The sequence below is a fragment of the Brienomyrus brachyistius genome, chromosome 20, assembly GCF_023856365.1.
Source record: "Brienomyrus brachyistius isolate T26 chromosome 20, BBRACH_0.4, whole genome shotgun sequence".
NCBI lineage: Eukaryota > Metazoa > Chordata > Actinopteri > Osteoglossiformes > Mormyridae > Brienomyrus > Brienomyrus brachyistius.
In genome coordinates, this window is record NC_064552.1 from 10,988,978 (window position 1) to 11,011,749 (window position 22,772).

Below are 22,772 nucleotides of genomic sequence, written 5' to 3' on the forward strand. Positions count from 1 at the left end.
ATCTCATCATGTATATTTAGTTTTTTACGGAACAGAGGCATCCGAATTTTGGCCAAAAGTCGACGCCACTTCTCGAACAACATTGTGAACTGTATAGATGTATGACACGTCTACATTGACCTTATCTGTGATAAGCTTTACCTTACAGCAAAATTAAAGACTGAAAATAAAGGATTAACATAAATATGAAATTATGGGAATGTAGATTTATGCACCAGAAAAACAAGACATTTAGGAATATGTGTTGGTACCAAAAAATGCTGACATTTTTCAACAAGCACGACCATGGAATCCTCAAAGAGCCCAATTTGGTCATCGAGGTGGGTGTAACTGAGTCCGTTTTGGATTCATATGAATCTGTCTGAGGAAGGAGGTGGGGGAATAAAGCCTTAATATTAGTTCTGGGTGGAATTCCCCTTTAATTTAAAGCAGGTTCACGCAAACCGATGGACGGACGCTACTGGTGTGAAACAACGATGGAGGAACATCTCCTACACACGCCCTCCTCACAGTAGGGGAATGAAAGTGAAAGTGAAAAAAGAAGGAATACAGAGCCGGCAAAAAGCACTCACCCCAGGAAATGGGCTCCCGCCGGGCCGACCTCCACCAACCGGCTAGCCAGGCCCTCTCCTTCCACCATGGGCGGGGGGCAGGCCAGTTTGTGCCTCTTCACCAGACGGCAGGTGATGCGCGTGGGCGCCGTGCACTTGCGCGGGGGAATAATGATACGCATGCCGTTGTGCCGGCTGCCCCTCATGGAGCCCCCGCGGGCATCCACCATGAAGCTGACCAGGAACCTGAGCGGGGCAGGGGAGGCGGAGTGGGGGGGACGACACATAGAGTGGTGAGGGGCAGGGCTAACGGAGCACGCGGTCCAATGACATCGGTGAGGATGACACCAGTGAGTTTTCCCATGCTGTGATCAAAAACCCACACACGTAACTCTAAGAGGAGGAAAGGATAGTATGAGAAAGGGATGGTGCTCTGACTCTTCTTCCCTGGCAGATATTCCCCATGATCCGAGCCTTAGGCTCAGGAGAGCTTTCATTATTCAGATGGTAATTGGAACTCTTTAACTAATTAAGTACAGCATACAAGCAGGTTAACTCTCTTAGTTCAAAGGAATCAAATTGAATCCCAAGATTTTGGTTCAATAAGGAATACTGCCACGGAAAAGCGCTCAGCATAAGTATCAGACAGTCCTCCGTTACAGACGGAATGCGCCTTAACACAAACGGGATGCTATCGTTCAATGTTCAGGGCTGCCGCTTTCGGGAGCGATGCGCGCCCTGCTCATCCATTCGCGGTAAAGATTCAGCCCGGTCCTGAGTGGGGTTAATGATGACAAAACCACGTGGCCAAAGTGTGCTGTGGTCCTGGCCGGTGAACCAGGGCTGGCGAATTGAAAGCAGACCTTGTGTAAGTAATATATGCAGCGACGCACATCTCGCCCACATAGCCATCTCTGTTTAACATCAAGCATGGCGTGTGACAAGCCACAGAGGGGACGTCAGCGGTGCTCGTTAACGGGCGGCGACGTGGCTAGTTTCTGCCGCGACCCTTAGATCCTTTAGTGTTTCTCAACCCAGTCCCCAAGGACCCACAGATGGTCCATGTTTTTGCACCCTCCCAGCTCCCTGGAAAACGGTCCACATTTTTGCTCCCCTCCAGCTACCTGACAGACAGTTGTAAACTGACTGAGGGTCCCCAAGGACCGAATTGGGAAACATCGCCTTAGATGTTCGAAACTCCGGTACGTTTCAGAGAAGACTACGGCTAGGTGTCAGACGGAGCTACGCATCCTAGGTCATCTAGGTGGGGCACGGTACTGCACAGATGAAGCAAACACAGAAAAGGAAGAGGAACTGAGATCACAGGACACATTTATCACCTGGAGTCATACTGGGGTAGTGGAGAAGGAAAGCTGCAAAATAAAATGGAAGAATGTAGGGAAAGGCAAAAATATCCAAGAGATCTATTAAAACGCCACACTCATCACTGTTAAATCCACCATGTCAATTCTGATGGACACTGGAAGCAAGTTTTAGAGGAAGAACAAGAGAAAACAACAGGAATGTGCCACAGGGTACCGGGGGGAAAAAAGAAGGGGAGAAAAAAGATGCCAGATTCAACATATCAGAACTACGCAGCATAAGAACTCAACATACATGTTTAAAGTACATTAATATTCACAAGGCAGGAAGACAGAACAAGATTACAGTTTTGCATTCGGTTCAACTGCATCCAAGAGAGAAAGTACTACAGTATGGAGACTCTTGTTCTTCAGAGTCTAACTGGACAGGGGTAGTTGCGAGATCCCGGCGGCCATCGCTCGATCGAGCATGGGCTGCACACTGCCTCTATGCACCGTCACTCACCCCGAGTGGATGGGGCTGGAGACCAGGTGCACATTGTCCAGGGCGTCCGCCGCCCAGCTGTACCTCCTCAGGGAGTCCGAGTCGCACTCCCTGGTTGCCGCCAGGTGCTGGAAAAACGAGGCCACGGTCAGCGCAATACATGCATAGCGTACCCCCCCTTCACAAAATCCATCACCCCGCAAGCACGCTTTACCATCCCTCCACAGGAGCAAATCAATGCCCAACGGTATCGTGGGAACATTTCCGGCATCCAGTACCCAACCACAAACTTGCGACTGATGGCAGTGGGCAAAGCGTTAAAATGAAGCAAGATTTCCCTCCGAAAAGAAAAGAAAACAAACAATAATAAAGTAATAAAATAATAGAATCATAGGCGCGTAAGAAGAAATTAAAGTTCAGTAGCTTAAAGCAGCCAGATGTCTCTTGGGGAAGATGAGGTCCCGTTTAATAAGTTACCACCTGTTTCTGTAATTGCTGGAGAGGGAAGTGCTTGGGGATAAATGCAAAAAACCCAGAAAATATAGCAGAAAGCAGTCACTGCATCTTAACCACTGAACGGAAAAGCAAAGAAGCGATGCCTTGTGTGTTTAGCATGTCTTGTACCTTATTCTGGGTCTCAACGACAACAGAATGTTCTTTACAGTCACTCTGAAACGATTGAAGGAAAAACATAAATATTTCATTACACAAGCAAATATTTTCTAACGGCAGCAATGATTCAGGTTACCGTTCATTTTAACTGCCTCCAAGACACACTGAAGCAACACTTATCTACAACTTCCTTGTACAAAACAAAAAAACATATCAACCTATGGTCATAAATTACTTCCAGACAGTCTATAATATTAATGTGCAGTAAACAGGAAGTCTTTTAGATCAGCTCAGACTCCAAAAATAATTCCCTGGTAGACAGTCTGCATTCAGTCTGAAATCCAAAACTGCGCCTTGGAAAAAATTAGCTTTCTGAATTTGTGGGACACACAACAAGGGTCATTAAACTCCCATCTACGGGCAAATATAGCCATCTTCAGTCCCTCATAACCATCCAAAGGGTCATTTCTAACATGTTATTTCTCAAGTCTTAAAATCCCAGGAAGCAGCTTTAGTCCATGCCTCTGAGTGTGCTGTCAGAAACACTGAAATCACATTTTAGCAACTTATTTATTGTTGTGAGGCACAGGTCTCTGTTTGGACACTAGGCTGTAGTGTTACTGACGTCCTGCAGGTGGTGCTAGCGTGTCAGTGGCTTCATCTGCATGACGGGGTCATCGGAGATTTTAACGACCTTCCTCACATCCACAACTGACACAGTCCCAGGTAAAGGCCCCCTACCATAAACAGGGCTCACCGCTGTTGGGGTGTACCGTTTCAAAGCACGTACGTGGAACACGATACCAAGTACGCAATGTTATACTGTAAATATTTTTCAATCAAAAACAGCACATATAAATTACGGAAATGCATAATGCACACGTAGATAGCAGTTCATGCGACAGCGTTCCGGTTTGGGTCTTTTACTGACGCTGTTTCAACTCCACAAAACCACACATTGCACCAAACAAAGTTTTTCATCGCGTGGTGACCGGGTCACTTTTGAAGCATAATTAAGAATGCAGTAATGCACAATTCGCAAAAAAATTACCTATAGATAATGCAAAACTGATAAAACTTCATTAATAATAGCCTGAATTATACGCTTTAAAAAAATTAAAACGTTACATCTGAATTTTCGATGAGACGACGTGATTTTATACCTTCCCCATCCCTCCATCCTCCCCCCTTGAGATACGTTCTGTGGTCCATGGTCATCGTTACCGCACACTACTTATACAATATCACAAATGGCTGCATTAACCATTTGATTTGGTACTTGGTTTCATTTTTGAAATGGTTGCATAAAGGTAAAAATTTGCTACTATGCGCTAAATTAGTCACGGAAGGAGTTTTTTTTTTTTTTTTGCGCCATTATTTTGCAAGTGAAGGGATTCCTGCAAAAAAGTAGAACGTAAAGCGGCATCACCACAGCCTGCCACATAGTAAGAGGGAAATGCAGCGGGACTCACCGTCTCTTTGGAAGGAGCGAGGATCTCCTCGATCATCATGCTGTCCCGGGTGAAGGAGCTTCTATTCAGGGTGTTGGACCTATCCGAACTGAAGGAGCGGAGGCTGGTGTATTTACAAGTTACCACACAATAGGGGTGCGATGATGAAATGAACAGGGAGGGGGGAAAAGAAACTGATTACTGCATGCAGCTTCCAGGGAACCGTTGCATAATTCAAAAAACAAAATACATGGCACGGGTTATCCGGAAATGAGAGTCGGGAGATGGACGGCGAGAGCATCTCTTTGGAATGTCGGTTGATGGATGCTGGGCACATGTCTGGGCTTTGCCGAAGTCCCAAGACCGACGGCGCCACGTGCGTGAATTGTTACTGAAGTTACACAAACAAAAGACAAACGAAAGAATACTCTGATGTGCGACGTGTGCGTGGCTGCGAGACGCTTCTTAGCATCGTTCAACAATTTCATTTTTTTACTCAACCTCTCAAAGAGTTGCAGGGGGGGAGATAAGAAGGAAAGTCCAGGAAATCGAGGCGACAGGGACAGAAATGCATGAAGAGGCTCGGTCAGCTGTCTGAAATACGTTTTAGAGTTTGTCGTGCGGTTTAATGGAAGAGACGGTCAAGTGGCTCGTTCCCTTTCGATGTTTAGCTGCTCCCAAGCATGCCACATGCACGTGTGAAGTGAAAACGGCAAAGTCTACACCTTCAAAAGGAAGTAAACGCAAGAGGGTTAAGCAGGCTGCTAATATAATGGCTTCCCAGCAACATTAAGGTAGCTGCTAAACTACGGCGAGTCACTATATTCAGGGCTTCTAGTTTAACCTTCCCTTCCATCTCAGATCTGAGAGACCGGGACTTACAAACGACTCTCAGGTGATGCATCGCCGGGGAAACCACGGTCCATTTTGGGATCTTCACAGTGAGCTTTCATCAGAGACTCCAGACAGTCTGATGTCGAGTCAATGCAACACCAGCTCTTTGTTAAACATCATCTGTTGTCATCCCTCCATACAAGAGCATGCGCCTTGAATAATTTATCCCAGTGACGTTCAAATCCGTCAGCCAGTCACTTAGTCAGTGATTGCTAGCCATCTTAACAACAGGTTCTCTCAAAGCCACTGATTAACAGATTGATCAGCTCAACTGGTTGATCAATCCCTGGAAGCTACATCAAGTATAATTCAATAACAACGAAAACAATAACAACAACAATCACCACGACAACTACGACAACAACAATGGTATTAGAAGCGTCAACATAGTGTTTACACATATCACATAGCTAGGTCGTTCCCACACACACTTAGTAACTACATTTAGTATCAATTCCGATTACACACTCAACGGTGGGGGGGGCGGAGGGTTGGGGAATCTGACAATCTGAGGGTGATGGGGAAAAAAGTAGCAAGCAAATAATATTACAGTACAGAATGGACTAGAACACACGTAGCACACCACGGGAGAACACCAATGAATGGGGGTGTCATGGAGCCAAGTGAATCGCTACTGCTAACAGCATCATGCCCTCTTACCTGACTTTAGGACTATGGTGAGAAATTAAGCGGAGAAGAAAGAAAACAGAATATATTGAAAGCAACGAATCAGAAGAGGATGGAGCAGAAATGGGTCTAATGACACCGACAGGAACGCGCCGGCCTCGCATGCGTTATGCCCTGGGACACGGAAATGTGCCTTGGCTCCGGGGGAAATACAGACCCCGCCCAAGAGCGTAAGACATGCGGGAGAGACTCTGGATGGATGCCAGTAGTGGAAGGAATGCAAAAGAAGGTTGCTCAGCATCAAACAGCAATGGCTTGATCAAAAAAATCAACTGGGTCATGGAACCTTTCCAGACATACTTGGGAGACAAGTTCACGTCAGTCGGCTGCCTCAGAGAACTTGGCCATTCTGAGCAGTCATTGCGACACTCCGTTAGGCTAAACTATATACAAACTGCGTATGTAGTTCGCCTGTATGGTGCAGGTAATGACCGCTTCCCGATATGTTGTGCTTCAGAACAAGACCCCAAAACCCAACAGCCATAGATTACATCATTTGATGCTTGGAGCAACTCCACTACCACTGAATAGTGGAGCAGTGGCTGGCTATCCAGTAGGCCAAAAGTACACGGGGATGTCCAAATGGTTCCCATCCCATGTACTTCAACCTTGGGGGTGAAGTTCAACATCAGGTTCAACATCAGGCCACGATTTGTGGTTAACCCATAGTAAGGATGAGAGCTGACAAAGTAGCTAGTTACTCAGCTAACAAAGGACGCTTTTCAGCACCTCGGTGGAACATGATCACTAATCAGCTCAGCAGATTCCCAGTGTTTTGTCCCCTCTGCGGTTGTTCTGATTAATTCATGCGTGTTTATTATTCAGCAGCGGACACCGTGTGCGGCACAGACAGGCGTGTGACACGACTGTCCGGAGTTTCCATGTTCGCATGCCGTGTCTGTTTACATGGACCTTATATCACATGATATTTCACATATCTTTCCAGATTGGCACTAATATTAGCTCTTGAGACCACCGAAGGTATATATTTAAAGTCAAGTAAAAAAAATAAATAAATAAATAAGTTGCTACATTTGAGCTTGCCCTGAAGTAATTTAGAAATAGCCTGATTTATAATTAAGACAATTAGTTTATTATGATTATGGCATAAGTAATTTGATGATTATTAGTGAAATATTTTTTGCATACTGGAGTGTGTGTGCATGTGTGTGTGTGTGTATGTGTGTGTGTGTGTGTGTGTGCATCGTGCATGCACATGATGACGACTGAAACACGTCCACCCTAATGGACGCGGGGAGGGGGGCTGCACTACGTTACCTTGCCGAGCGGGCTCCAATGCTGAAGCCCATATAGCCCTCCTGCGGGAGTGAATCGTCCCCTAACTCCCGCAGATCCTGAGGGCCCAGGTACTTGTCCGTGTCACCGGTCATCGCATCCTCACCTGAGTGAAGGACAGGTGGAGTTAGCTGGGGGGTGTTCGGCAGGTGCAGACCCTCCGCTTGGTCTCTGTCCAGTAGCAAGCCCCGCTTACAGACTCAGTGTCATCTGAAATCCTACAAGCCACCCCCCCCCACCCAAATGGACTCTTTCCAAGCCTGCAACTGACACCCCCTTGCCGCACCCAGGGGCTTTGCCACCAGATAGCAGCTGGATGAGACTAATTTCAGAGCAATGAGTTCTCAGCAGTTTTAAAAGACACCAACATCCAAATGTACACACACACACACACACACACACACACACACAGACACGCACGCACAAACACAGATATAAGCACAAGTGCACTAAATATGCTTTTGTTATCTTTTTTCCCACGACAACACAGGAGAGATGTTAACGTTCACTTGTGAGGGAAGTTGCAGAAGCATAAGGGGTTAAGAGCCGAACAGAGAACAAGCAAAAAAAATGGCGGGTTTGCATTCCAGCAACAAAGCAGCGCCCACTCCCTGTCCCCCTGCCGCTCCCCTCCTCTGCAAACCCTCCCCCCAACAACAGCACGGCTACAACATAGTCTCTCCCCCCTACCACTGCACCCCCCCCCACCCACCATCTCCAGAACCCCAAAGCACTCTCACCAACCTAATCCCATCGCATTCCTCATGAGCGTCTCCATTCAGAAGCGGTCCTGCCGTCCCCCAAGAAAGTGCCCGCGTTACACTGGGGCAACAAACTTTTTTCCGGCCCCTGTCCACTTCCCCTCAGATGCGACTCTGCCGTGCTGCGACTCTCCCGAGCTGATGACTCTCCTGAGCTGATGACTCTCCCTCGGCGTGCTTGCAAACAGATCAGCTTTCTCCCGCCCCCGCCGCCGCCTGGGGAGCACGATTCGCATTTCGGGCAGCGGCTCTCCAGCTGCACTAACTGAGCAGCCGGCGCATGCCATGCGACGACTCACGACCAGAATAGCGCATCGTGGAAGTGCGGTGACCTCTGACGCGGCCGGGCCGGCCCCTCCGTTTTTTGGTTATTAAAATCGCCGTTCCCCCCCTGATTCCTCCCTTTTCGTCTGGAGTCTGTTACCAAGGCAGCTCCTCTGGGCCTGATTTGGACGCAACACAAGGAAAGTCTAATCCCTCAAGGACAGCAGAAGAGGCAGAAGGGGGGAGGAGGACCTCGCTCCAACAACACTGGGGCGCCCAGCGACCACTGAAGCATGCTCCACCACCACTGGCTGCCGAATGCACGCTCCTCGCTGCGAGCAGAGTTCAAACAGCGCTGACACAAGCTGGCCCAGGTTGAGACTGAATGGGAGTAACGTGTTGGGTAGTCCACACTGGGCCCCCCTCTGATTGGACCAGGGTCGGGGGGTGTTTCCCCAGACATTGATGCCTGGAAACCCAGCTAGGTGGCAACACAAAGACAGGGCAAGACCCATTCATATGCTAATGAGGGTCATTCTTAGGTGTGCTCTGCAACCTTCGGCACCACGTGATTCAACAAAGACAGCTCCCCCCAGAGGCAGATCAATAATAATGTTATGTAGGAGGAAGGAGGCCTGTCTGTTTCTAAGAGGCAGGAGCTGTACAACCCCTGGGATCATCTAAACTGTGGCTATTTGCTACTGAACATTAACAGTAACAATTCTAACTCTTTGTGCGTTTCTTGACAGAAAGCTACACACAGGATATACACAATGTTCAACCTTGTAAACGAAGCACTTCAACATTCTTTTGTCTTTCACAATAAAGACCTAGACGTATCTAAGGGCAGATGGGAAACGTGCATGACAGAATTCATTCACGTCCAGCAAGCACAAGGAACCTTCTGGCTTTCGCTCCCTGGGAAGTACAGCCATGTGGAACCAGATTCAGGTTCCGTACGGAAGAAAAGATGAGGGTCAGGTATGACGCGTAGTCGATAGCACCTGGATACTTACAGACAATGCTGGCTGGACTCTTTAAACAATGGCCCAGAAGACACATTAAAAAGAAAATACTTATTCATGAACCAAATGAGAAGGACAGTGCACTCCAGACAGTATGGCAATCGCATATGTGCCAAGGAGGTCTTGTGAGCGAGCTAAGTTTGTGCAATCTAATGTTCCAATGTTCCAGGGCATCGACTGTCAAAGTAACTCCACACCAACCTCTAACGTTACCTTGGCGACAAGGCAAGCCAGCTAAAGAGTAAACACAACCAATAACAGCCCTCTGACGTTGTCGTTTCCAGTTTTATACTGCCAGCCATATATCCCAAGTACAACCATACATATCTTTTGACAGCTAGGAGTGTTACACTTTGAATTACTAGACAATTACCCAGAATGCGTTGCATTTCATGCTCTAAAACAATGTGCTCTATTTTTGTGTCTGCTGAGTGAATACTCCAACATACAATGACATATGTTTAAGAAACAGGCTAAATTTAACATTTTGCGACGTCTGAAATACACTGGAGACATGGGTCTGTACGACCTCCATTTCAGACCGCGACAGAGTCTTTTGTAGCAGCGTCATGGTTCTGACATGACAGGTGTGCATTCAGCAAAAAACACACACAGCTGTTCAAATCCAGACTCTTTCATTGCCTCGGACTCTGTGGATATATGTGTCAGTCTGATTGTTGAACTGTATTGATATCGCTTCATGCATGGATTAAACAATCAAACAATGTTTACAGTCTGCCTGACAACGGAGGCCTGGAGTGAAGAAAGGCACGCAAACAAAAGCGAAAGCCGAATTTAGCAAATCGAAGCATTTCATCTTCAGGAGACTGCTTAGCAACCAGTATTAAGGCATATTTCACAGACGACATCCGGGACAACAGAACACAAAGTTAGTTCTGTGGTTAAGACGACAGGGGGGTTTAATGTGCCTGCAAATGGCCACAAAATTGAGAAAATACCTTCATCAACATCTGAAATATAGTCTTCACTGAGAATCTCAGGTACATTGGCTTTATGAACTGCGTAATTTGAATAGATAGAATGTCAAGGACAAAAAGATCATGAACACAACACAGAAATGAAAGAAACAAAAACTGGAAAACTTGAGAATTGTATGACTTTGGGTCATTTGTGATTTGTGACACTTCCTCCTTACCTTCATCGTCTGACATGTCCAAGACCTCATTCATTGTTTCGGGGACGTTCATTTTGTGTTTTTCTATCACTGTCTGTGAGTAAAGAAAAGGGGTTTATATCAAAAGGTTTCAATGCTCCATCTGCCGATTCCTCGATGCCAGGCTGGTATTTGAGGTCCTTGGACGTTTGAAACGAAAGTTAAATCCTACATGAGACATGGGAGGTTTACATCACTGTCATGGATGCTACACGCGACACCATTACAGACGCGGCGTGTGAATATGGAGTCCGCCGTCTTTCGTGCGTCCGACCCGCAATGTTGCACCCCGGCCAGCGTCCGGCGGGGAGGACGGTCTTACCAAGGTGGTCAAAGTTTCCTCTGTCACCACCTTCAGCGTATCTACGACGGAGATGTAGCCCAGTCGCCGGGCGATGGACAAGGCAGTGTTGCCGTTCTGAAAGTGGGCGAAAGAAGGGTCGCTTACCCAGAATGCAGTGCTGTAGGGGTCAACCCATATCTCACGGCAAAACGCTCAAACTCAACAGAAGCACCAGTGTTCAAACCGTGGAAAGCCCCCCCCCCAAGGAGAAAATGATACTGTAACTACTGTAAAGTGTCAGCTATCTTTAAATATCCAGGAAAAGATCATTTTTTTTATGCACAAAGGCATTCGGCCAACTTACAGAGTTGTCACATGGAAACAATTTAACCGTTTCAAGTTAAGGTGGTTAAAATCTCACAGAGACAGACGGGCAGGATTAAGCGAAGGCTTCTGTGTGGCGGCAGGGACGGCAAACACAACACATAATCTTAGAGTGAAACCTGAATGCGGACAGCAGTGCCCAGCACACCATGAGCACTCGTATCAAGAGGCGTAACCGTAAAGAACGCCGAAGCAGGTGCCCATACTCAACCAACCGATTAAAACGTCTCCGACGTGAGAAAGTGTGAGGCCGTCTGTCTGCAAGACACATACAGCGTCATGCTAATGGTAGCAGCGGCTAACAGTGTCCACTTGCCAGATATCACTAGAGTGTATAAAAATGAGCAGAGTGCCTCACACCTTTAGCGCTGGGGGGTTCAGATCCCACCTCCCACTGAGCGGGTTTCTTTCGGATATTCTGATATCCTCCCGCAAATAGGCTAACTGGCGTCCCTAAGCTGTCCTTAGTGGGCGGCTGTGCATATATACAGTATGCGCCCTGCCACAGACCTACACAAACCCCCCCCACCGTAATCCTGAGCAGGAGAAATGCGACTGCAATAGCACTAATATTAGTAGTGTTCTTTTAAAATTAGTGACATTACTGTTGCATGTATATCGCCTGGCATTCGGTGCCTGGGGGAGTAAGTGGAGGTAGGGTCAGGCTGCGGGGGGGGGAGGGGGGGGGACCTGGACCAAGTGGGACCCACTCACCACCGTCAGCTCGTTGGGTAAGGCGCCGTGCTGGAGCAGCAGGTTGATGACGTGGGTGTGGCCCTGCTGCGCCGCCTGGTGGAGGGGTGTGTAGCCGTTCTGCCACAGGGTGAGATACGGATCAGGGCGAAGGCACTCCCAGACAAACACACACGACCGCATGCACCGAGACAACATACACGTGGCACGCTCACACGCATACGTACATATTAAATGCGCGAAGATGGGGCCCGGCGTGCACATCAGCCCGACACGCACTGACTCGCCTACACACACACGTGCAGACAGGGCCCACGCTGGAAAGAGAGCGTGAACCAGTACCTTTGTCTTGGCATTGACCTTCGCCCGGTTCTGGAGGAGAAAGTTCACCATCTTGATGTTTCCATAGTGACAGGCCACATGCAGAGGAGTGTATCCCATCTGTCGGAATGGAAAAAGTGAGACGGGCCGAGATGTGTGGCCTCCCCTCTGCCGCCGATGGCTATTTATGGTCAGAGGTATAAATACTACATGACCCGCGCCCCGGTTGTCATGGCGACGCGAGGCTTTCCCATCTATGCACTTTCCCTTTGATTAATTCAACCCGTTAAGTTTATTTGGTGAGTGTGTGGTGGAGAGAAATGGAGGGGAGGGGGGGTTACTAGGACCTGCCCTCCTGACCCCACTCTGAAGTTTTGGTGATCATTCGGGGCTCGTACGGATTAAATCGAGGCCAGAACAGGATGGAGAAGATCAGTTGCCTTGGTCCTGCCTCCTCTAGCTGCTTGGACCTGCCTCCCCTACAATCTGATTGGTTGGTCCCGCCTCCTCTAGCTGCTTGGACCTGCCTCCCCTACAATCTGATTGGTTGGTCCCGCCTCCTCTAGCTGCTTGGACCTGCCTCCCCTACAATCTGATTGGTTGGTCCCGCCTCCTCTAGCTGCTTGGACCTGCCTCCCCTACAATCTGATTGGTTGGTCCCGCCTCCTCTAGCTGCTTGGACCTGCCTCCCCTACAATCTGATTGGTTGGTCCCGCCTCCTCTAGCTGCTTGGACCTGCCTCCCCTACAATCTGATTGGTTCTCTCATCAAACCAATCATTTTTCCTTCTGCCCTCAGAACATTTTTCTGTAATTAAAACTCCCATGAGCCATTGTGATGCTTCCTCACCAACCCCCCCCCCACCACCACCCCGCCCCACCCACAACCTTTACCTTTGTTTCAGGGTCAGATGTCGCTCCCTGATTGACCAGGACCTCTGCAACATTCACTCTGTCCTCCTGAGCCGCTAGATGCAGGGGCGTCAGGCCACTCTGAAATGGGAGGGGGGGGGGGAACAGCGACAGGTCACATCACCAAAAAGCCTTTACCACGGTGCACCAAAGCCCCCTTTGTGCCCCTTTCAGATCTGTCATGTTCTCGCCAAATGTACGGGGGTGTGGATCAGTGACACGTAACACATTCAGCTCCCGGGTAGCAGCGAAAAGGCCCCAAAAACAACAGCAACGCCTCCTGACATGTATCTAAAGATACTTGGATCTTAAGGGGGCCGCATAAATTCACCCTGTAAGCTAACAATCCCCAAATTTTCTGCCGAACTCCCTTTTAATTAAGTCCAGCAGGTTGTGTAGCAGTTAAGCAAATGGACTCTAAACCAACAAAAGAATCCCATTTGCGTCTTAGCGGGGGCCTTTATGGATCATGCTTTAGCAAGAAACATAAGAGGAAGTAATCTCATAAAACACAGAGCCGCATAAGTGGGTAGAACTGAAATGAAGAGAAATGTGACAGCCTAGCTGTGTAATCTTGATGTGCCATTAAAAGCACTCTGTCGGCCAATCATGGTGAACTGGGCGGGTCTGTAAGCAGCCGACCTTATTGGACAGGTTGACATTGGCATTCCTGGACAGCAGCAGTGACTCCATGTCGACATGGCCCTCCTGCGCGGCCAGGTGCACAGGGCTGATGCCCTGCCGGGTGATGGCATTGGTGTCCGCGCCGTACTCTAGCAAGGTGGTGGCGATGTCCATCTGATTCTTCTTGGCAGCAATGTGCAGTGGAGTGTAGCCATTCTGGAAGGGAAGCAGGGCGAGCTCACTGCCTAACTGCACGCTATGGTTTTAAGGCCACCTCATCTAGCTGAGTTACAAGAGCCTTCTCAATGCAAGTAACCCTAAAGTCACTGTAACTTCTGTTTAATACTTTAAACGTCCCATTATTCAGAGTTCAGGTCCAGATTAAATGAAATACAAGGTAACACTTAATTTGGATAGTCCACCTACAGAAGATTAGCAGAGTATTTGTTACATTTAAACAACTTAGTTGAGATTCAACAGTTCAGATGTTTCGAAGTGTCCGTAGGTGTTTCACAGAATACACAGTATATAGGAGTACATGATTCATGAACATACCTACGTATTCTTAGAGTAATTTAGGGAGTTTGATTGCTCACTCAACCAATGTTACATGACTTGTTGAATCTCAGCCAGAACGTTGCTGAAATGTTTGACATACTCTGCAAACCCTCTGCAGGTGAACTATCCAAATGCTAATTCACCAAATAAAGGACGCCGTCTTCTAACAGATTATCAGACAAAACAACGGAACACAGAACGACGAGTGTCATGAGTGGATGGTGAAAAAAGAAAGAAAGAAAGAAAGGAAAAAAGAAATATGCAACATGTCATGAGAAGGACCGTCAGCGATGCTCCCACTTTATTAGTGATCCAGATGAGCAGGAGAAGTTGGGACATGGAGGGAGGGAGTCACCATTCTCAGATTCGTCATGGGGGGAGCTGAGAGGGAGGTGTCCAGGACCCCGGGAGGGGGCGGGAATGTCATAAAGGGGGCCGGCCAAGAGGGCTAATTTCACAACCACCCCGGTGGACTAAGTAAGCCTCGCACACGCCACCACCGCCAACCGTCTTACCTTGAGCAACTTCCTTCCGACGCCCAATAGAACGATGTGGGGGGAGGGGAGTGGGGGGGGGGAGGGGGGGGGCTACAAGCCAAAGCAATAGAAGCAAGCACACTGGTATTGGCTGAGCCACGAGTCACATGGCAGGGGGAAAGGAGGCCAACGGCCGGACCTCGCCAGCAGTGATGTCAGGCACCGGAGATGAGCCTGGCAGTCTGAATGTCGCCCATGTCAGCCACAGGGAGAAAAAAGAAACATCCAGTAATAACTCGCCAAGGGGGAACAAAGGCAGTAATCGGGGCGATGTTTTGGCTCGGGCATCGCACAGTTCTGCTTTCAAGCTGCTAAAAACACGCGCAAGATAAACCCGCACACGTACCGTCCTCTAACTCTGCTCAACTAATAAGATTCAACTGGCTGGCCAGAATACTTCATCGGCGATCTGTTTCCTCGTATTCGTTTTCCTTGTGTGAAGTAACATTTGGCTTCTACCATCTGTGTCGTCACTTTCGTAGCCCCCCCAAGAGGCCGCAGAGGGAAACGTGGCAAAATATCGCTAAATGTCAGCGTCGGCTGATCATTACCAAGCCAAACGATACAGATCCCGGTAACAGAAATAACAGGGAGCTCTCTGCAAGCCACCTTCCTGTCGGACAAAACACGTGCAATTAAACCCCACACACAAATACTTCTCTCTCTGCTAAACTAATAAGAATCAACTGTCTGCAAAGAAAACTTAATCCACAGTCTGTTTCTGCTTATTTTTTTGTTAGACAAGCATAAAGTAAAATTTGGTTTTGGCTCTGTATTGTCCAGTTTGAAGCCCATAAATGACTACCATAAGCAATATTGCATAATATATTTAAATTTCGACTTTGGTTTAGAGTTACTGAGTGGCTCAAACGATATCATTCCCAGTGACAGGAATAAAGGTAACCTCCTGCAAGTCTCCTGCCAGCCCAAATCCTCCCTCGGTCGAGTACTGCCGTTCTGACCAATAATTCTGCAATTACTCTAAATTATCCCCTTAATCAAAATGCTGCCATTTTGCTTAAGGAGGCAGCTACAGGCGTCACAAACACAAACTGCAAGAAACCCGATAACCCGGAAGTAATACCTGGCTCTTATTTGAAGTTTTGGCCTATTATATTCAGCACCACTGGGGGGCAGCATTAGACAAACAGGGACGACAGAAGAGCGGACAGAAGACGAAGGAAGACAGGTGAGATGAAGGGAGATGAGAGAGTCTGGGGCCCACTAGCTGGCTGACCGGGGCAACGTGAACGACATAGTGGGAGATGTGGGAAGGAGTGGGTTGGGGGTTGTGACTGGTACCTTGGCAGCTGCATGGGGGGAAGCTCCCTGGTCCAGCAGAAGGAGGGCCACCTTCTGGTTATCGTAGTGCACAGCTACATGCAGGGGAGTTAGACCACTCTAAAACACATGCAGAGACCCCATGAGTGTGCAAAGGGCATGGCGGGAGAACCAACGTGAGGAAAATCCAGGTCCAGGATGGTCCAGACGGCTTTTCTGCATGTGAATCGTTAACTGATTGGGCTACTTTTCATGCCTTGTAGATATGCTTTACTAAGGTTAGGTATTTTTCCGCGTAAATGTAGTCTTTATTCCCTGGAGCACAACAGAGATCCACAGCTGCTGGCGACCATCCAAGGACACGACTGAATACCCACGTCTCGGTCCACTGGTAGCCCAACCAGCGAAGTAAGCATCAGACATAATAATATGGACTTGGTGGCAGGACCCAGCTGCTGAACATCGCGAAATGTTAGAAAGTGATGGCCAATAGCTGCTTGCGCTTGCGGCGCAGAGAAACGACAACAGGGTTTATAGAAACAGGGGTCTCGCTGGACTTCTGAGGAGCTACCGGCCCTTTAAGAGGCGGAGACACAGCTGTTCCGAGGCTCAACTGTACATCGTCACCTCTGGTCAGAAAGGGAGGGACCATCTGACTGCTCAAGAACAAAAGCCCCATTTATAAGGACCTTTGAAAGTCAGCCGCTAACCCGCCTCACTCATGCTGGAAACGGGTCGTAATAACATGCGCATTACAATTAGCTGTGAGCTGATATGCATCCCGCTACATTACACTGGATTTTATTGAATTTTTTTTTTTTTTTGCAAATTAGCACAAGTAATGTGAACAGTGAGGCTCACAGCCTCTTGCAGCAGATCCAGACAAAACAGGAAAGAATGTTCATAACGTAAAAAAATTAAAAATAAAGGAGACAGATTTTCTTTACAATGTGACAATGCGTTTAGCTTGTAGCAGTTAGCTCATGCTGCCGGCTTACAGCTGCAAACCCCCGAGAGCAGCTAAACCATCTTCTCAAAACTGCTAGTAAGAGACACACATCATCTACCCGCCCCAGCAGAATACGGCCCCTTCTCGAAATCAGGTCTATTTCGGAGCTAAAAATATATATATAAACAAAACAGCCCCAAAACAGAAGAAAAAGCATGATATCCCGGAGCTGTGAGACAGACGCAGATCGCAGTTTGCTCCCGTCCAGCAGCGTCATTCGTAGGGGTACGAACACGGCTACCTTTCCGGAAGCATCTGGGGCCGCGCGCTTCTGGAGGAGTAGATTGGCCACCTCGATCTTCCCATACTTAGCAGCCACATGTAACGGAGTAAATCCTTTCTGTGGAGACAGAGAGACCCGGGGAAGTGAACAGCGGCGCCGCCGAATCATTAACCAGACAATGCCGATGTTAAACTCCCATCCCGGCAAGACAGGCATCACAAAGAGACTCATCCCTGAGGACTAAGAGCCAAACAAGGTGTCTTTGGTGAGAGTAAACTGACTTCTGAATATACAAATATAAAAACAGTAATTCCTTTCCATTGGATTGTGATTAAACGATATACGGTACAATTATTAATTCAGAATTGCAACTACTGCAAGTGATAGCCTAGTTTGGCAATGCATTGATTATTGCAAGGGTGGTTCAGTGGGTTGCACTGTTGCCTCACATCACCAGTGTTGGGGGTCCGAATTCTGCATCTTGCCCCTGGGTCACACAGGTTTCCTCTTGCAGTCAGGCTAACTGGCATCTCTAAAGTGTGTGTGTGGTCAGATATATATTACATTGTGGGGACATTTGGTCCCCAAAATGTGATAAAAACATGCTATTTTGACATTGTGGGGACCATTTTTTCAGTCCCCACAAGGGAAAACTCTCTGTTCTATAACAATTTGTAACTGTAATCAAAAAAACTAGAAATGCCAAAAGTCTTGCATTTTGTTTGGTTGTAGTTTGTATAATTAAGGTTAGGGCTGGGTAGGAATTAAGGTTGTCATTGTTGGGATTAGGGTTTTTCCCATAGAAATGAATGGACGGTCCCCACGAAGATATGAATACAAACCTCCGTGTGTGTGTGTGTGTGTGTGTGTGTGTGTGGGACCCCAGCCCTGTGCCCTATATTTCCTGAAATGTGCTCCAGGCCAATCTGCCAGCAATAACAGAATAAGCAAATAGGAGGTGGATGGATACACTGAACACTGCATGACATACTACCAGATTAATACATATTATATATAGTCATTATATACAGTCTATTTCTTTTTATATAGTTCCATTTCCTAAAAAAACGTACAGTGAATGCATCGACACTTGGACCGTGAGTGTAAGTTTCTTTTACGATGGAAAGAGGCATTACGTCATTTCTTTTTTCTTTTTTCTACAGCAAATACATTACAAATCAATCTGGCTCGTGCGGCTCATTCCCACTGAGGGCGAATTGGCTGGATCAGGGAGGCAATCGCAGGCAACTAATGCTTTTAATGACGACATCTTAAATGAGACAAGCGCCTTTCCAGATGTCTGGACCAGGGCTAAACAGACGACGCGCTACAGAGGAGCGTCAGCAGGCAACCGGAGCACGGGGTGCGTCCTGGACAACTTTATCGGGTTTCCTGCGTCCATAGTGCCATGCCTCCCTAAGACAGACAGTTGTCTTATTTTAGGTCCAAAGCAGGATACTGACTAACCTGCACACCACCAGCACCAATGTGCTCTATATGGCCAGCATGTGTGCTTGCACATCCACCTGGAGACCTACTGGTCACCTGCACGACCACACACTGAGACCCAGGACTGTCAAACACTCAGGGACAAACATGGCACATAATATATTTGTGCTGCAGGCAGACAGACAGACAGACAGACAGACAGGTAGGTACACGGAGGGACAAGCAACCTCACCTAACCACACAGAGGCTTACGGTCTTTGCTCTCAACTTTCCACTTTAGGAGTCAGTGAGCCAGTTTGAGTCAGCAGTGTTCCAGTGGATTGATTAACCTAGATATTGTTCTTAAAAGCTGGCCGGCAAACAACTAAACAGTGAGTGGAATTTTTCAGGAAGCATATACAAAAGCAGATCATTATATTATTATTATTATTATTATTATTATTATTATTATTATTATTGTTGTTGTTTGTTGTAGTAGGAAGCAGGAGGCAGTAATAGATGCTCTGTTGTCATAGACTGTTACAATTGTTGCCATGGAATTTTGGCAAAATGCAGCTGTTATTGGTTACTGGCCTATAGCCAGTATGAATGCAGTGTCTCAGTAATTAGCCTGACTGTCTAAGGCTACCCAAGCAAAACACTGGTGTTGGCATGGGGACAAGAAGGCGACGACGGGTACCTTGGTGGTGATGGACAGCGAGGCACCTTGTTCCAGCAGCACCGAGGCCACGTCTTCGTGCCCCTCGCGGGCCGCCAGGTGCAGCGGCGTGTACATGGAGGAGGTGGTGGCGTCAGGCGACGCCCCGTTCTGCAGGAGCTGCTGGACGATGTCTGCCTTGCCGAGGCGGCTGGCGATGTGCAGCGGGGTCTGGTCGTCCTGCAAGGTCCGCAATCATAGGTCACCAGGCCATCCAGTCAGAAGGCTGCTCCGTATTCAATTCGTTAATAAGTGGTAAGGCAACGCGGAAGCAAAGAAACAAAGTCTAACAACACTGGCACTGATAACGAAGACCCTGTTCTTTACTAGTATAGTGGTAGTGTGACGATCAAGCGAAATGCTCAGTGGCGCCCCCAGCTGGACGTCAGAGTGAACTGCAGACGTAATGTTTCACTATAAGCAACGTGGCCAATCGGTTCTGGTCTCTGGCTTATAACCCCATGCATCCATCGGCAACCTCACCTTGGCTTTGGCCTCCACCTGGGCCCCGTTCTGCACCAGGAATTTAACCACCTCCGCCTGGCCAGCCCGGGCTGCCATGTGGAGGGCCGTCTCTCCCCTCTGGAACATAGAAAGCGGGAGCTTGGGGGGATGGCATGGATTCGTCCATGTGGCTGGTCTCTCCGGCTCCGTCTACCAGCTTTGTTATGACTGCCAGGGTGGGAGGGAGAACTGGAGCCTCTGGGAACCGGGGCTGAAGTCATACTTTTATGGCACTAACTGTGTAGTTAAACCCCCGCCAAAGCACGACGCGTCCGGGAACGGTATGATTATAATGTTACCAAAGGCAGAATGTCCCGATAATTACCTCAGGAAGAGTGACTGAAAGAGCTGACATTCACAGACACAAACAGCGTTCCTGTCATTACCCGGGAGCGTCTACATAAGGGGACGCATCTTCAAAAAAATGGGGGGGTTGGAATTTAGCAAATCGCTCTACTTCCACACTTTCGGATTATCAACATGGTTTCCTGCGAATCTGGCTACATCCCAACGCCGGAACAAGCCGAGAAACGAGTTCCTGGACTCACCACGTTGGTGGCGTTCGGCGAGGCCCCATGATTTATCAGCTGGGTCACGATGTTCTCATGTCCCATAAAGGCGGCCACATGAATTGGGGTTAGTCCTGACTGAAATGAGGCCAAAGAAAAACACGTTCACCTCCTGCTGGAGAACATCACCACAAATGATCAATCACAAGCGAAGGTGCCCCGCTTATTACCAAATAAAGTATATGGAACTTTCCCAGAACTTTCCGATGGTCTGTCAGTATACATCTGACTTCAGCACAAATTTGTTACTCACGTCCATAACACAATGCTAGTAACACACAGGCAGTTTTACTTATAAACATCTGAAAGCAGCGAGACACATTCTTGAGCATAACACACAGAGTAGCATGAGAATTTCGGGAACAAAAGCGGGCGACCAGCCTCCCGCTCTCACCTCGGTCACGGCCTGGATCGACGCCCCGTGCTTCAGAAGCAGCTCCATCACTTTGATGCGGTTCTTCTTACAGGCGATGTGCAGCGGCGTGAAACCATTCTAAGGACGGAGCGGGACACGGAGCACGGCGTCATGCACTCTGCCAGCGAGCAGCACCGGATAGAAGGCAGGGAAGCACAGCCCGCAGGAGCGAGGGGGGAGGCGCAGTGTGGGGCGCGTCTGAGGGGGTTTGGCAAAGCTGGCTTTCTTCACTCGTTCCTCTCTGACTGTTCCCAGTTACCCCCCTTCCAATAAACTGCAGAGACACGCCCGTTTTGTTCCAATTACCAAACGCCATGATAGTTTACTCATGGTCTGGGCCAACGTGGGCTTTCTTGTTATTAACCTCCACGGATCTGCGGGTAACTTGAGAAGTGTTTTGGGAATCTTGTTCTGGAACGTTCTTTCAACGCAGCCGCTTGGAGCCGACGCGAACATCGCAGCCCCTGGGGCTGGTATGTGGGTTGGCCCCCTCCTAGGTTTGCTCCCTCGCTTTCACTCTTGCGCAGCCTTAAAGGCACTGATGCAGGGGGGGGGGGGACTCACCAGCGCCTTGGCGTTGGGGTTGGCCTTCTTGTCCACGATGACCTTGGCGACCTTGTAGTGGCCGCAGTGCGCGGCCACGTGCAGCGCCGTCAGGTAGTCGTTGGTGACGTCGTCCACGGGCACGTCATGGTGGAGCAGCAGCTGCACGCAGTTCAGATGGTCCCCTTGCGTGGCCATGTGGAGAGGCGACAGCCCGTTCTGCAGACACCAACGGCACCATCAAAATGACCTCACATGATAAATAACCTCGGGTGAACCGGGGGGGGGGGGGGGGTATTCAGGTCATTTTCGGAGCTTTACAAAAAAAATGACCGACAAATAAATTCATGCAAACTGAGTTTGGTACTAATTCTGAACTTGGTATTAATTCATATCCATTTTTTTTTTTAATAAACGATTATATTTCAGATTTTTTCCAAAGCAAAACATGATTTTATGTCCCCCCCCCCCCAATAGCTCAGATGCTTCATAATCCATACTAGAAACGTTCCACTAATTTTAGAACCACTTTGTGATAGAGGTTAGAAAGCCTCTGTTTGAGAAGCATTTCATTGTGTGGCAATGATATTGGGGGGGGGGGGGGCGTCGGCTTCACCAACACTGACCACATTAGTGTAAAAACAGACACACGTAATAAAAGACACATAATGAATATAACATATAAACACTCAGTGGGCACTTCATTAGATACAGGGGTAGGAGCCACTTGCCCCCAGAACTTCCACAACCGTAGATGTTTAGCGAAGTCTTTCTGCTGTATTCTGTTGCACGGAGCTGATATTTTTGCACTTGTGGTCTACCAGTTAGCTTTAATGAGTCTGGCCCTTCACCTCTCACCCCTCTCGTTAACAAGGTGTTTACAGCGACAGAACTGCCGCTAACCAGAAGCCTTTTCTGTTTATCGCACCATTCTCGGCAAACTCTAGACGCCGTACTGTGAACATCCCAGGAGGACGGCTGTGTCTGGGGTTCTGGAGCCACCGTGTCTGGCACCAACAATCACACTGCAGCTGAAATCACTTAAATTACTGGTTTGAGCCGCCCTAACACTCAGCCAAACGGTAAGTGAGCCTTTTGGTCCTGTCTGGCTGCTGGATCCGGTCGCAGCCACACGATTGGCTGCTTGGAGGAGCGGATCACCGGCGTTTAACGAGCAGGTGCACCTAATACAAGGAGCACCGAATGTATAAAACACACATGGCAAAGGAGTACTTCAAGATACAGTCATCG

The 22,772-nt window shown here is 48.3% G+C and overlaps 1 protein-coding gene across 45 annotated transcripts in view; it reads right to left on the reverse strand.

The window, feature by feature from the left end:
* ank3b (ankyrin 3b) overlaps positions 1–22,772 on the reverse strand; it is a 108,047-nt gene that overhangs the window by 26,641 nt on the left and 58,634 nt on the right. For 21 of the 45 annotated variants that reach the window (XM_048987075.1, XM_048987096.1, XM_048987099.1 and 18 more), the window contains 20 exons: positions 21,543–21,740; positions 20,958–21,056; positions 20,543–20,641; positions 19,974–20,072; positions 19,473–19,670; positions 17,363–17,461; positions 16,134–16,232; positions 13,756–13,953; positions 13,096–13,194; positions 12,224–12,322; positions 11,903–12,001; positions 10,844–10,939; positions 10,504–10,576; positions 10,307–10,366; positions 7,280–7,403; positions 4,442–4,544; positions 2,982–3,026; positions 2,379–2,485; positions 1,892–1,924; positions 573–797 (listed from right to left, as the gene is read on the reverse strand). In XM_048987075.1, the coding sequence (XP_048843032.1) occupies positions 573–797; positions 1,892–1,924; positions 2,379–2,485; positions 2,982–3,026; positions 4,442–4,544; positions 7,280–7,403; positions 10,307–10,366; positions 10,504–10,576; positions 10,844–10,939; positions 11,903–12,001; positions 12,224–12,322; positions 13,096–13,194; positions 13,756–13,953; positions 16,134–16,232; positions 17,363–17,461; positions 19,473–19,670; positions 19,974–20,072; positions 20,543–20,641; positions 20,958–21,056; positions 21,543–21,740 (2,252 nt within the window). The other 24 variants (XM_048987081.1, XM_048987085.1, XM_048987086.1 and 21 more) reach the window with 14 other exon arrangements.